Source organism: Haemaphysalis longicornis, unplaced genomic scaffold (genome assembly GCF_048455015.1).
Source record: "Haemaphysalis longicornis isolate Haplotype H1 unplaced genomic scaffold, Haemaphysalis longicornis Haplotype H1 scaffold_14, whole genome shotgun sequence".
Lineage (NCBI taxonomy): Eukaryota > Metazoa > Arthropoda > Arachnida > Ixodida > Ixodidae > Haemaphysalis > Haemaphysalis longicornis.
In genome coordinates this window covers 32791098-32805979 of record NW_027526245.1, presented here as the reverse complement: position 1 = coordinate 32805979, position 14882 = coordinate 32791098, and the positions used below count along the sequence as shown (strand labels likewise).

General features: G+C 45.7%; 1 protein-coding gene across 1 annotated transcript in view; it reads left to right on the top strand.

Annotated features, from left to right (window-relative positions):
• LOC144164833 (uncharacterized) overlaps positions 1–14882 on the top strand; it is a 145651-nt gene that overhangs the window by 49584 nt on the left and 81185 nt on the right. Inside the window, 1 exon segment of the mRNA XM_077695094.1 lies at positions 2078–2255. Coding sequence (XP_077551220.1) covers positions 2078–2255 — 178 coding nt within the window.

Below are 14882 nucleotides of genomic sequence, written 5' to 3'. Positions count from 1 at the left end.
AATCAATGTACGTTTAGCGGTGAACGTGTTCGGAGAGTTTCACAACAGTTGAAAGAGCGCTTTCTGTTAATCCAGGGCTGAACATAAGTTTTTTCGTTCTTTCCCAAGTCTATAAACTTTAAATTGGGCTCAGATTGCTTGTTGGGATGCCTACGTTGACATTAAAAATGCCATTTTTTTCTCTTACATTCCCACTTATTCAATCCGAGGAGGCATCATTTCTTTTTTTTTAGCAAAACTTTTATAATGTATACAAATCTGAGAAAAGTCGCTATGACTACAGTACATACCTGTGGAGAGCCGGCCGGATAACTCTCTCGCGCTGTATGCGCGCCAGGGAAGAATGATGCAACTTAATTGTTTTTGATGATAATGCAAGTTACATGTCAACTACTACATCTAAGGAGAATTTCAGAAAAAGTCATGTGGTTTCTTTTACATCAGCGTGTGAACTTTTGCATTTTTTTCGTTTTTTTTTTCAATTTTGCGTGCCCGTCGCACCTTAGCCGTATTTTATACAACTGTAATATTCATCTTATCTGTTTAAAAATGTAAGGAGCATGCGTAAGTAAAATGCTAAGGTTGTAACTTACTTTTTTTTAATATTCAGGCTCAAAGTTTGAAAAAAAGTAATGGTCTCTGAGCCGAATTCGGCATTTTATTGCGGAGAGTTTATATTCTCTTCAGCAACAACTTTTTTTAGAGAAATCTACACCAAGATTAAATTGAGCATTAAATTTACCAATTTCCCGTCATAAGTATTTTCGTAGGTAGACGTCGCTAAAGTTGGTCGAGGCGCACGGGCGAGTAGCGGTGGGGTTCACCTAGTCGCGTTCAGATATCTTTGACAGTTAGACAAAATTTTTCACATGTAAAATATTTGTAAATACTGACATTAGAATAATAAGGGAATGATATGAAAAAATGTCAGGCAAATTGGAGAGGTCGACCAGCCACCCTTTGTTCGATGTTATCTAAAACCACACACGTGATATTATTTTGCGGGGTTTATTTGTCAGTCAGAATAAATGAGTACGCACTTAGTTCGTCACTGAAAATACAGCTCTCGTGGGTAAGTACAAGTGCTTCATTGACGCTTTAATATTAGGACAGTACTTCTCGAGTTAGATAATTAATTGCAATAATTAATTAGAACTCATTAACGAAAAATTACTGGCCGCTACTCCAGTGTACTGGAAACATTATGCACTAGGTTTTATTCGATCGACTCACGCCATTGCTTTTTTTTTCAATCTTGGTGCATGATAGCTGGGTCACCCTGTATACATAATCCGCCTCAAGTAGCGGCACCGGCCTTCATAGCGTACCGTATTTAGTACTCGCGTAATGATAGCACTTTTTTCCCCAAAAAAATGATGCAAATTTAGGGGTGCGTTCATCACGCGGGGTAAATTTTTCGCGAAAAACTTTTGAGAACAGAAAACGCAAGCAAGTTGCGGGTCAAAATTTTTACGAAGGTCTCATGAACATAATAAAAATAATAAAAACACAATCAAAACTCCGTACACCACCCCCAGCCACTTTGCGAAGTGAAGCAAAATTCAGTGTTTTCATGAATTAGGGAATGCGCCGGAATGAGTTTGCTGCGAGGTGGCAACAGGGCAACCAATAAGTGGCTGCCGCTGTCACAGTGCGGGAAATCATAACAGACATGGGGGCCGACGCAACAAGCTGAGCGCATTTTTTTCTTTGTCTTGTGAGTGCATTATGAGCATTTAGTGGGAGTTTCGTCCTCATGGATATTGAAGGCATGCTTACCGATATCGCTAATATCAGCGAGTCTAAGGCAATAACGTCGCCATGTCTGCTTTGAAAGGGAAGGAAACGGGGGTAAGCACGATCATCATCAGCTAGACTTGGCACACATGACGTACTGCTGCGGCAAGTTCAGGGTGCGTTCATTGCGCGGGAAATTTAAAAAAAAATCGAATTTTTACGACAAACTTCAAGGGTGTGATCAATACGTGAGTGCGATCATTATGCGAGTAAATACGGTACGTAGGCGGAGGCTTGAGGGTCATATTCCGTGGTGTTCTCTGGTGTTTTCGTCCCGCAGCCTCGGCGCTGGCGACCACTCGCTGGCAGATCCTTCGGAACCCAAGGCATGCGGCCGAGGAAAGGGGTGGTGTCGTGCACCAGTGCGTCTCCCCGTCTCCGCCGAGCTCTCTGAGTGGGATCGGCAAAAGAACCGCGGCGTCATTGGCACACTCCAACACCATAGCACCGGGGAGGAGGTGAGTTTGTGCAGCTGAACCCCAAGAGCCGTCACAACTACGGTGCGGGTGCTGTCACCGTCGCCGAGGGGGTTCATTTAACCTGAAAAACAGGCGCGGAAATAACGTTGACCACGGAAAGAAATACACAGGACGACGCGCTACTAGCAACTGGCAACATTTATTAAGAAACAGGAATATATAGTGCAACCAACTCCCATAACCCAACTGATTAACACTCATACATAGATTATCAGTAAACGATATACCTCTAGACATAAAAAATCGACCTCGTATCTGCACCTTTCGTTGCAAATGTCGACAAACGACGATATTCTTTGGCGACATTGGCCAAGTAAATGCCTCCCTTCGCTTTTTCCCGCTCACCTCTCCTGCTGTTCCTCTTCCGCCGCGCTCCTATTAAGGTAAACACGCGAAAGGTTTCCTCAAGTCGATTTAGATTTACCGCGTTCCACTCCTCCAAGCCGGGTGCCTCGATGCCAGCGCTGCCTAACGTGACGCGCGTGAGTGGAGGCGCCCTACTTCAACGTTTATAGAACCACGTTGCCGTACTCCACGTGCGTTCCAAACAGACCGTGGAACTTATCTAGTGGAACCTTTTGTAACTGTTGCCGCTTAATTTCTTAAAATGCCGTCAGAAGCTATAGTGGCGCGGGCGACAGCAGGTGACGGCGGAGTGATTTTTTTTCTGCAGTGGATGTAGTGTACAGTTGACTCTCAATAAACGGAACTTCAAGGGACCGGGAAAATTAGTTCCGTTTAACGGGAGTTCCGTTTACTGAGAGAGATGTTCTAAGGTGCAAATTTATGTGCGTACACACTTCTAAGGGCATTTCATGGAACTCTAATCCCTAGAAAGTGACTGTAGCTGATAGTTTTCAGAAAGCAAGAAAACTACAAGAAGCGTAGGCACAGCATTCACAAAGTTGATTTGGCAACAATAAGTCGCTGTGCACTACAAAATGCGTCAATTATTTTTGTTTGCGTCCTTGCAACTGCATCTTCACGGAGGCTAGAGGCCTCAACTTCGCGAGTGCTTACGAGCCACCGAATTTAGAAGACGACAACGTGGTAATGAAGGACGAATAGCACAACGATGGCACGAACGAGACGACAGGAGGTGAGCCCTGTAGCCTCGGTGTCTAGAATCGAGACCGAACGACTGGAACAAGAACTGCGATGTTGCATTCGTTGCGCTAACACGGCTAACCACTTACGAGACGAGGTTTACAAGGCCAACAAGGCTAAAAAAGCATGCAGGAGGAAAAAAAACAAGAACGAAACAGCCGGAACCGTAAAAAGCTGATTCTCATGCCAGTCGATTTCACAAGAAGTTCCATTTCTGGTTCCGTTTACACGGTGATGCAGAAATTTTAGTTCCGATTACCGAGAGCTTTTTTTACGTTATCTGAATACAAAACCAACCAAATCCGTTCCGTTCTGTTCCGTTTAAGCGGCAATTCCGTTTAAGCGATTTCCGTTTATCGAGATTCTACTGTATTTCATTTCTCAGAAACAAGCATCTTTGGTTTTTTTTATAAAAGAACACTGCAAATGTCACTTACGTGTTCATTGTTGTCTTATATTTACGTAATGCCTTGTTCTTGTTCAACAATGTTGACAAGTATGAACATTACACCGGACTTAGACGTTTAGATTTGACTGTGAGTATATAAGACTCTTGCGCTGACCTTGTATCACTCTGGCCGGGTGGCTGAATCGAGTCACAGACAGACAGAAAAACAGACAGAAAGACAGACAGACAGACAGACAGACAGACCGGCAGACCGAAATTTGTGGGTTTGAGTAGCCCAAGAAAGACTATCGTCTTAAAAAAATTGGCCGCGTATCTGCTCATTTCGTTGCAAATGCCGTCAAAAGACGATAGTCTTTATCGGCTTTTGCGAAGTAAATGCCTCCCTTCGCTTTCCCGCTCACCTCTCATGTTGTTCCTCTTGCGTCGCGCTCCTCCCAAGGTAAAGACGCCAAAGGTTTGCTTAAATCATTCTAAATTTCCCGTGTTCCACTGTTCTAAACCGGGTGTCTCGATGCGAACGCTGCCGTACGGCGAAGACGCTCGTTAATCGAGGCGTCCTACTTCAACGTTTATAGAACCGCGTTTCCCTACTCCACGTGCGTTGCAAGCAGAACGTCGAACCTATGCAGTGGAACCTTGCGTAACTGTTGCCGGTTGATTTCTTAAAATGGCGCCAGACGCTATAGTGGCGCGGGCGACAGCAGGCGACGGCGGAGTGAATTCTTTTTCTGCAGTTGATGAAGTATTTAATTTCGCAGAAGTCAAGCATGTTTGATTTTTTATAAAGGAACACTGCAAATATCCTTTCTGTATTGATTTGTTGTCTCATATTTGCGTAATATCTTGTTGTTCTTCCACAATATTGAAAAGTATGAACATTACACCGGACATAGACGGGTAGATTTGGCTGTGACTATATAAGACTATTGCGCAGGCACTGTTTTGCTTTGGCCGGGTGGCTGAATCGAGTCACAGACAGACAGACGGACAGACAGACAGACATACAGACATACAGACAGACCAAAATTTCTGGGTTTAAGTAGCCCAAGAAAGACTATCGTCTTTAAAAAAATACGGCCTATCGGGTATAGTATGCTATCACCGCCCGTGCCGTCCGAGAAACGTCAACCTTGCGTCTTGTAGACTAACCGAAGGATTGCTGACGCACATCGACCCCTTCCGGCTGATTTTCCAAGCTCTCTTTTAGTCCTGCCCCTATGCCTAAACAACACGGTTTTTTTTTTTCGGAAACGAATTTACACCCTTGTACCTGGCACCCTTTACAGTGTGAAGCCAGGTACATGTAAGGCCTGCCCGACAGCGAACTGTGATGTTCCCGTAGCCGTATGTTCAGGCATCTTCCTGTTTGCCCGATGTCGGCCTTGACACAAGCTAGCGGCAGGCGATACACTACTGACTGGGCGCAGGCAACAAACTGCTTTTCGTGTTTTACGTGGCAGCCCCTTTTTAGATGCCACGCATCTCATTTACCCGCCTTGTCCATGCATCCGACGTCGGCGTCGTTGTTGTCGGCGTCCACCCCTCTCCCATTCTCCTCGCCGCGCCAGCTTCGCTCTCCGCCGCTCACCCCCTCTCCTCTCCGATAGCGAACACTCTCTTGCGAGGGGCATTGGATTGGATTCGATTGGATTGGATTGGCTTGGCTCGGCTTGGATTGGATTGGATTGGATTGGATTAAAGTGGATTGTGTTGGATTGTGTTGCGGCATAGCCGCGGCAGACGCACTGGCGCCGGCGCGTCCCCTCACCGTTATGCGCGCTATAAAACGCGGTGCCTGCTTCGCTCCGCTCCATCGTTCCAGTGCCGTTCCTCCGCTGTCCAACGCTGCAATGTGAACCCCCCATGCGTCGCATCTACACAGGGGTTCCCGCGAGGGGAGGTGGGAGTTTTTTTCTTACCGCCCCTGGGTGTCGATGCGTTCATTTAACACTGTGTGCCAGTGTTAAAAAGGTCACGAATGGAAAACGCAACCTTGTTACGTTTGCAAGTACTTGCCTTTGGTAACTCACTCACCTCCATTCCAGCCACGAGAGACGTTTTTCAGCCAAACAGAAAAAAGGAATATTTAAAAAAACAAAACATTCACATTTCGCGCTACGCCACGTCAGCAATGACGCAGTGGAGGGAAAATTTAAAAAATGGGTCAGGTTCAAAATTTGTAAGCCTGGTTATCACTCGCGAAATGTTCGTTTGGCTTGGTTTTGCAAACACTGCTGAGTGTTTCATGAAACTTAGGCCTCCCTTAGCTCCTTTGTTTCAGCAGCCAACTTTAACCCTTTCACCGCTAATTTTTTTCTTTCCATTGTTAATTTGCTCAGTAACTTTTCTTTATAATTGGACCCTATAAACTTAAAAATAAAAAATGACCTTGTTATGCAAGTAGTAAGCATGACATCTAATTAGGTCATCAGGGAATTAAAACTTACATTTACACCAGAAATTTTTTTTCGCTTGTTTTCCGAATTTTAGGAAGCAGTAACGCACAGACAAAAAATAAAACTTGTAGTGCAAGCATTTTTAGATTTACAGCAACAGAACTGCCGTCCTTGGGGTCACCCTGACGTCAGTTTGGCCATCACTGCAATGCCTACCTCTTTCTAGCGTTCAGCTATAGCAAAAAAATTGCGCCAATACACCCTGTGAATGTGGTTGGAAAGCAAAGCCGTAAACGGCACCCACAATCATTACCCATGCGACGTCCCTGAAATTCAGACACGTCACCCTACAAATAGTGAAACCAGAGAGAAGTGAAATGCACTTAACCACACCGTTTATTACTTCAAAGAGATATTCTTGGTAGGGTTAAATCAATGACGATGCATGAAAGGTGGTTAGTTGAGTTGTACTTGTGGAGCACATGAGTGAAAACTTTTTTTTTTATAAAATTAAAGGAAGCTCAAACTCGGTGTTAGACGATCTCACTTCTCCATCTCTGCTGCCGGGAACGGAGGCGACAAGATAGGCGGAAGAGGAGGAGAAGAAGAAGCGGGAGGAGGAGAAGGAGAATGAAGTACTTCTATTCAGATTTTTGGACGGCCCAGAGTGCGGCCCAGGGGAGTGGTTCCTTCTTCACTGGAGTCCATTTGCAGTCCGCGCCGCCTGTGCGCTGTCCACCGTCTGAAGCTGGGTAGGCAGACAGGCGGTGGACAGCAGCATCTCCCATTTCTCTTGTTGGGTAGCTGACGGAAAGAGAAAGGCTAAAGTCCCATACCCCGATCATGTGGCGGAGTATTCCTACTTCTGAGCAATATTTACATTCAGCGTCGTAGCGATTCGGATGCATTAAGTGAAGACGCGTCGGGTGTGGGAAGGAGCCGGATTGTATGTGCCGTAGGGTAGTTTGTTTTTCTCTGGAAAGGTCAGGGTAAGGCAAAGGTAGGGTCTGTCTCTGAAGGCGATAATGCTGGGTTATGTCCCTGAACGAGACTAGCGGTGACTGTCCTCGTGCAGCTCCATAGCAGGGGGGGGTAAAGCGCAGGCTTGTTGGTGGGCGTATTTTTGCCCTCCATGTAAGCGTGAGCGGGTGTCCAGATGAGCTGAATGGAACCGTTTGGGGAGTGGGTTTTTAGCACACTCAGTGCACGTCAGGACATCCGAGCCGACTGGTAATTCCGGTAGGTTTGTTTGGAATCGATAACTACCTTCCGAACTCCGGGTTGAGTGAGAGCCAAGGTGATGGCTGCCTATTCTGCTGCTATCATGTCTTAGGTCTTCAGTGAGGCACACGCAACGAGGTTGGTTCTGGAGGTAGCCACGATGATGCCGTACTACTGCCTTCGATGTTGGGAGGCGTCAGTGTAGACAACTGCATGATCCCCCGGTGACAGAGAGTGGTGATGAGCGCTTGAGCCCGTGCTTGTCGGCGACACTCGTCGTGTTAGGAGTTCATATTTCTAAGCAAAGGGGGCATCTTTAGTTGTTGTGTGAACATTTTTTGCGTGAACACTGGAGGCCACAGGCTTTAGCACAGTGGCGTACTAGAAGTGAGATGCCATACGCATGCATGGTGTGAGCTTTCTTTAGTTTTTGTAACTCCTAGCACACGCGCAAGGCACGCACACAGCCGCTACACCTGCCGTGGGCCGAGAGCACAGTGGCGCGAGAGGTCGCGTGACGCTATCACATGGCATTCAGCTAGAATGCAGGGGGTAAAGCCGCAGATGTGCTTGGTGAGTGCACCACTTGTCTTCCCCGTCTCCGTGTGGCCTCGTAGCTGAATCGGTAAGACAATGGGCTCACGCTTTGTTACGATATTAGTTCCAGGTTCGATTCCTGGCGGGATCAGTAAATTCTTTTATTTGTTTGCGGAAGTTTTCTGTTGACACCAACAGTCGCGAAAGAACCGTTGGGGGGTAGAGGTATAAAGCTTTGCTTTAAAATTCTTTCTTTCCTTGCTCACCTACCGCTTCCTCGCTGCCACACTGCCGCGCTCTGACGTGCGGCAGATTGCGTGTGACGCAGCCTCTGTGACGCACGAAGCACTGAATAGTACGGCGTCGCTATTGGTGGGCCCCTTTAAATGCTGTAGCCAATCAGCGTTCCCAGCTATGGGGGAAACGCGGGTGCTCGCGGCGCTCCTGCACCGGCGGCACGGCGTATCTCATTCTCAGTAGGGACGAATGTCGATCGTCGCCATCCGTCACACGAGCTTATCTGAGTAGATATAGCGCGTCGTTTACGAAGTATTAATAACGCTCAAAAACACGGAGTGTCTCTGCAGGCAAAAACGCCCGCTACACGCGCGACCGCGGCAAGCATCTACCTGCACGGTTGTACGGTGTATGCACGATACGGCGTACACGGCAGCAACTAAAACTTGTCATCGCCCGCCAGAGCGGGACTATTGCTGAAAATCAGCCTATAAATGCGTGAAAAGGTGTGATTTGCAGTGAAAGATTGCGCTGGGGATCGCCGTCGGCGCGGCCTCGCAAAGCGGTGTCTGAATAACTGCGGCGATTCTGAGCCTTTTCTGCCGCCCTCGGAGGGACGGACCTGCTCGCCGTGACAGCGCCCGCCGCATGCAGAAACGCTAGCGGGCCGCCAGTCGTCGGTGGCAATCTTCAGTTATTGTCGTGAGCGTGCATGTTGTGTTTGGAACCCCCCTATCTGGCCTTCAAGCGCTCGTTTCCGCTATTATAAATCTCACACACGACGGAGCAGTTCGATGCGGGCCGACAACCGAGTCGAACCGACCGGCCCCGCCAAGCGGTAGCGGCCAGTAGCGGCAGTGTGCGGAGCTTGGCCGTCGTCTGCTCAAAAAAAAAAAATAATAATAATAAAATCGTGACGGTACCACCGAGCGGCGCCGTTGGCTGCGCGCATCTCCAACCGGGCCGGTTTCTCTAGGTGGTCTTGTGCCTGGTCGGTGACGTCACCGCTTCCACAGTGCTTTGGAGGCGCGGTGAAAGGGTAAAGGCGTCAGGCCTTATTGCGGGCCCCTTTTATGAACGATCACTCGGCTAATACAGAACGCTTTTAAACCATTTTTGTGACAGGGCGTTCTTTGAGTACTACTCGAACGATTTCGCACGTAAAATTGCAACGTTTGGAACCCTGTTTAGGGCCCCTTTAATGTGCCGTTTCAGGAATTTCAAACGGAATCTCACCGGCCTTTCGCGGTCACCCCTGGATGGAATAGGAATGGGAACTATTAGGAACTATTAGGAACTAGAATAGGAACTATTACTTCCAGCTAGCATTCGTCGATTCAGCTGTAAGAAAAAAACCTGCAAGCTGGAAGTAATCGTCTCTAGCTAGGCCAAGAATTTTTTTTTAGTTAGCAGCTGTCGGTTCCAGCTAGAATATATAAATCTAGACCGTAATGAACTCGAAATTATGCTTTCTTGCTAGGAATGCTCTTTCCATTTTCACGGGGGAACCTAAAAGATACTAAAGCATCATTTTTTTAAATAAAATAATGCGTGTAATTGATCTGTATACCAGCCACGACGCTACCCGCTAAGCCACAGAGGACGAACAGCAAGCTCACTGTAGCAGTTAATCAAAAAGGTTGTTGGGCGTTCAAAGCTAACCAGTGTATACGGCGCTAGGTGGAACAGGAAGCGCCTAGCCTGCACCCACTTGGAAACGGTACCTCGCACCGTCGTCCCATCGTTCACCCCATTGAACCGCACGCTGATGAAGAACGAAGACGAACAAGCGCCGAGCAAAATGGAGCTTTTCGGCAGCGAAAGAAACAACTGGAAGAGGCGAAAAGCAAAAACGGCCGTGTGTACGAGATTTCGGAGCACGTTAAAGAACCCCCGGTGGTCAAAATTAATCCGGAGCCCTCCACTACGGCCCGCCTCATCGCCTGCGTTGCGTCGGCGCGTTAAACCCTACAATCAATCAATCAATTTGGAAATAGCTTTTTTTTAGCCAGTCCGACTTTTTGTTTATTTGCTGGGACAACTTCTATTTCTCCCCCAGCCTTCTTTCACCAGGCTCCGCCTGTGGTCCTTCAAACTTCATTTGTTCAAGGTGCGTTCCTAGACACACGAAAATTGATCTGAATAAAGCGACGATTTGTCGTGCATGTGTTGCCTTTAAACAGCCCTATCATTGCTGGCCGCTCTCCTCCAGGCCCGCGTGACGTCTGCACGATTTAGTCGGCACAGCGGGTTGCAAAGCTTTATGGACGCCTATGGCGACCACCTTAGTGTCGTTTTCTGACGAGGCCTGAGACTCCATTCGCTTGGTATCGACTGTAAGATGTGGTACTCTTACGCTGTCGCGCATCAGCCTTCATTTTTCCCCTGCCCCACTTTGGTTTGGCGCATTACACCCTGTGCTGCCGCAAGTAGCTCTTGGCCACTTCTTTCTCGGCTGTTAACGCTAATTTTGTGCTCACGAGCGACACGCCACGATGCCCCTTACTGTGAGGATTTTTATCGATGCTTCATTCACTGAAAAGGTCGGTGCTTGTGTATTCGAGATCTGCAGAGCAGTCGGTGTCTGGGGTTCTCTAAACCAAGCTCGTGTAGCTATTATGGTTTAGTTTGCCTAAATAACGATTCGATTCGATTCGATTCGATGGTGGTTTATTTATCACAAAAAAAAGAACATACAAAGGGTATATACAGGAGGAGGACCCGAAGTCAATGACTAAAGGGGGACCTCCTATAAAACAATCATCAACAAGTAAAAGTTTTAACAAACAGTGGTTACAGAATTATGTTGAAACCGACAAAACATATTACAAAACTGAGATTGCACAATCAAAGTAAAAAAGCAAACAAAACATGTGATAAACGCGAACAAAATGAACTCAAATTGACTGGAGATGAGCACGTAAGCTATTTTTGAAAGAAAAAATATTTGAAGCACTTCTTGTCAAGTGAGGCAAACAGTTTCATTCGTAAGCAGCAGAAAAATGAACAGCTTGTTTACCAGAATTAGTTTGAGCGTTAGGAAGTAAAACATTGTTATGAAGGGCAAAACGAGTGCAGCTCTGAAGTGGAAATTGGTTAGCAGTGATAATTTTGATGGGAAGCCTACCGCTGAAGAATTTAAATACTATGATGCAAAGAGAATACTTAACCAAATTAGAAACTGATAAAATGTTATGTGCACGAAGCAGCGGTAAAGAACTGCAACGGAAATGACTATGAGTAATAATCCGTATGGCTTGATTCTGGATATGTTGCAAGGGGGACAGGTGCGTCGGGTATGTATTGCCCCACGACGATATGCAATAACTAATGTGACTATGAATGAAAGCACAGTACAATGAAATTAGAGTCTTCAAGCCAAAATAAGGACGAACCTTAATTGATATTCGTATTCCATATGCTTGCTACCTTTTTAGTTAACAAAGAGATGTGTTTTTGGAATTTGAGATATTTATCAAGCTCAACACCGAAAAAAGTGGCGTAGTCCGAGCAAAGAAGTTGAGTATCATTTAGGCAGATGGAAGAGTTTTCCGGGATTATTTGGTGTTGAGATCTAAAAATAATAAATCGAGATTTGGACGAGTTAATGGTTAACATGTTTTCCCGACACCATGCAGCTAAATTATTACTATCAGCATTAAGCTTCACAATTAGCGATTCTAAATTCATATCAGTTGTAAAGATAGTGGTATCGTCAGCATAAAGTACACCAGTTGAAAATTTAAGGCATTGCGGGAGATCATTGATAAAGATTAAAAATAAAAGAGGACCAAGAAGAGATCCCTGTGGTACGCCTATGTTTGTTAATTTGAATTCAGAGTAAGTGCAAGAGATGCATACGGTTTGTTTCCTATCAATTAAATAACTTTTTATTAGGGTTAGAGCAGGGCCGGTAATTCCAACTGCATTTAATTTTTTAAACAATGTGGTATGGTTCAAAGAGTCGAAAGGTTTAGACAGGTCAATAAACAGCGCACCAACCAGATATCCCGCATCAATGGCTTCTTTAAATTTATCAGTTAGAAATATTAAAGCAAGTTCAGTGGAATACCCTGCCCTGAACCCGAATTGATTCGCCAATAGTATGCTAAATTTTGATATATAACTTGTGAGCCTCAGAACAAGTAGCTTTTCAATAATTTTGCTAAAGAAGGATAATACGGCTATGGGGCGGTAGTTTGATATGTGAAGTCCGTCCCCTTTCTTAAACACCGGTGTTAGCTTGGCGTTTTTCAAAACGGATGGGAATACACCAGTCTTAAAGATAAGATTTACAATGTGGGCGAATGCTCCAGAGACGAGATGCGCAATCAACTTGATATATGAAGGCTTAAAGTTATCTAATCCCGGACCCGTGTCGTTCAAATTCTGGATAACCCTATACACTTCTTCAGGCGAAGTAGGCAAAAGAAAAAAACTATGAGGCAAACGTGGAAAATTCGTGTTGAGCGATTCCGGCGGAACTGGTCGGTTGGGTGTGAAAGAATCTAGAAAAGCGTTTGCGATATCAGATGGGTTGTCAAATGTACTGTTGTCTGAATTTATTTTTGTTACGGAAGGATTCACCGATGTTTTATTTAGGAAGCAGTTTATAACGTTCCATTGCTTTCGCACGTCATTCCCTGCACTGGTGATTTCGCTCTCATAGTAAATTTTTTTAGCGTCTTTGAGCAGCTTGCACAATACTTTAGAGTACGTTTTGTAGCGAGCTAGCAGACGCGAGTTAAATGGTTGTTTTTTAGTTTTCTTATAAAGATTGTCTTTCTTTCTAAGACATTTCAAGAGACTACCTGTTAACCATGGATTATGTGGAGCCGCAAACCTTTTTTTGCACTTGACAGTGGTACACGATATTTGAAGAGCATTAGACAACGTAGAGGCGAATAGCTCGAATGCTTTTTCCGCATCGTCCTGGAGCAGAATTGCTGGCCAGTCAGTTTTTCCGATTTCTTCAAGAAATAAGGGCGCGTTTAGACTCTGCTTAGTGAACAGCATACCGTCGTTCCTAGAGGACATGTTTATTTGAACGAATATGGGGTAATGGTCTGTTATTTCTACCTCAATCACTCCTGAAGAGGGCACAGGAACAAGATTAGATAAGGCGTGGTCGATCAACGTGCTAGGTCCAGTGGTAGAACATCGAGTTGGAAGTGTAATAAGGCATTCGAAACCGTATCCGTTTAGAACGTTAGTGTATTCGACGTAAGAAGGAGTTGTAGAGTCAAGTAGGTTGACGTTTATGTCACCCATTATAACAACGTTTTTCTTTTCTGAGGATAACGTGTGCAGGACACTATTTAACGCTGTACAGAAATCAGTAAGACATGATGAGGGCGAACGATAAATGCAACCGGTAACTAATTGCTTAGTATCTTTCGGAAGGAATGCATCAGGAATTTTAATCCAAAAGAGATTCGCACTTATGTAACTCCAGTGACAAGTCAGAGCGACGGCGATAAGATAATGAAGATGCGATGCAAATTGCTGCCTCACCATGGCCACTATGTTCACGATGACAGTATTCAGAGGTGTACCCTTCAAACGCGAATAGATTTTCATCACTCGGAGTCAACCACGTTTCACTCAAGCAGATAATAGAAAAACGGTGACAAATGGCTGATAACAGACATGTTATTTCATCAAAGTGTCTTCTTAAACTACGCGTGTTTAGGTGAACGATGGACGTAGACGCAGAAGATAGGCGATTTACAAGTTCAGAAGGGCTGAAGTAGTTGGCCATGAAGGCGAGGGCACTCAATCAGCACAAGTGCAAGATTCAAGAGAAGATAGCCAGGCCGGATTCAGAGGAGATACGGAAGGATCGGCTATCTTCAGTTTGGCAGGCTTTTATTTGGCAGTTTTCTGTCCAAAGGAACAGCCACCCCTTTTCTTTTTTCAGTTTCAGGGCTTGCGCGAAGAGCCGTTTAGTCTCCTGGGTGAGGTGCTCGTTCACAAAAACGGGTTGCTTATCTTCACCCGAATAACCAAAGCTGCCAGTGTTCAGCCGAGCCTTCCGCGCCTTCTTCACAAAGTCATTTTTGTGCGTACGAGAGTAGAAGCGTACAATTATGTTCTGCTGACCAAACTTGGTTGGCACCCTGTGCACAATTTCTAGGTCGGAAGCCGAGACAGGACATTTCGCTTGTTCTCCGATCGAGGAAATGATCGCGACGCAATCTTCCCCCCGAGTGACAGGTACCCCTTTCACTTCGACATTATTGATCCTTGAATACCTCTCAAGGGCAGACACCCTGGTTTTCAAGGCGGCGTTTTCAAGTTTCAGGGCCTTATTGGATTCAAGCAGCTCCACTTGCTTAGTGCGTACGCCCTCGACCAAATCATTTATAAGGCCCATGCTATCCTCCATTTCAGTGATTTTAGTGTTGGAGGCACTGGGGTCGACACCAGCGTCGAGGAGTTTAACTTTGACGCTTTCGACTAGTTTTGCCACTAGCGTGTCCAATCTTTCCTCAAATCGTGCCTCAAGTACCTCAATTTTTTTTAGCTAATTCAGCATTGGTCGGCATCGTGAATCGTACACAGCAAAAACAAGGGAACGCTTCGGCAGAGCACAACAAATCTCAAGAGCACTGCAGCAAGAGTGGTTGCGGCACAGGTTCGGCCTTTTTAAGACCCGAGAAGAAACCGATACAAAGTACCAACCTGTGCAAATACGAG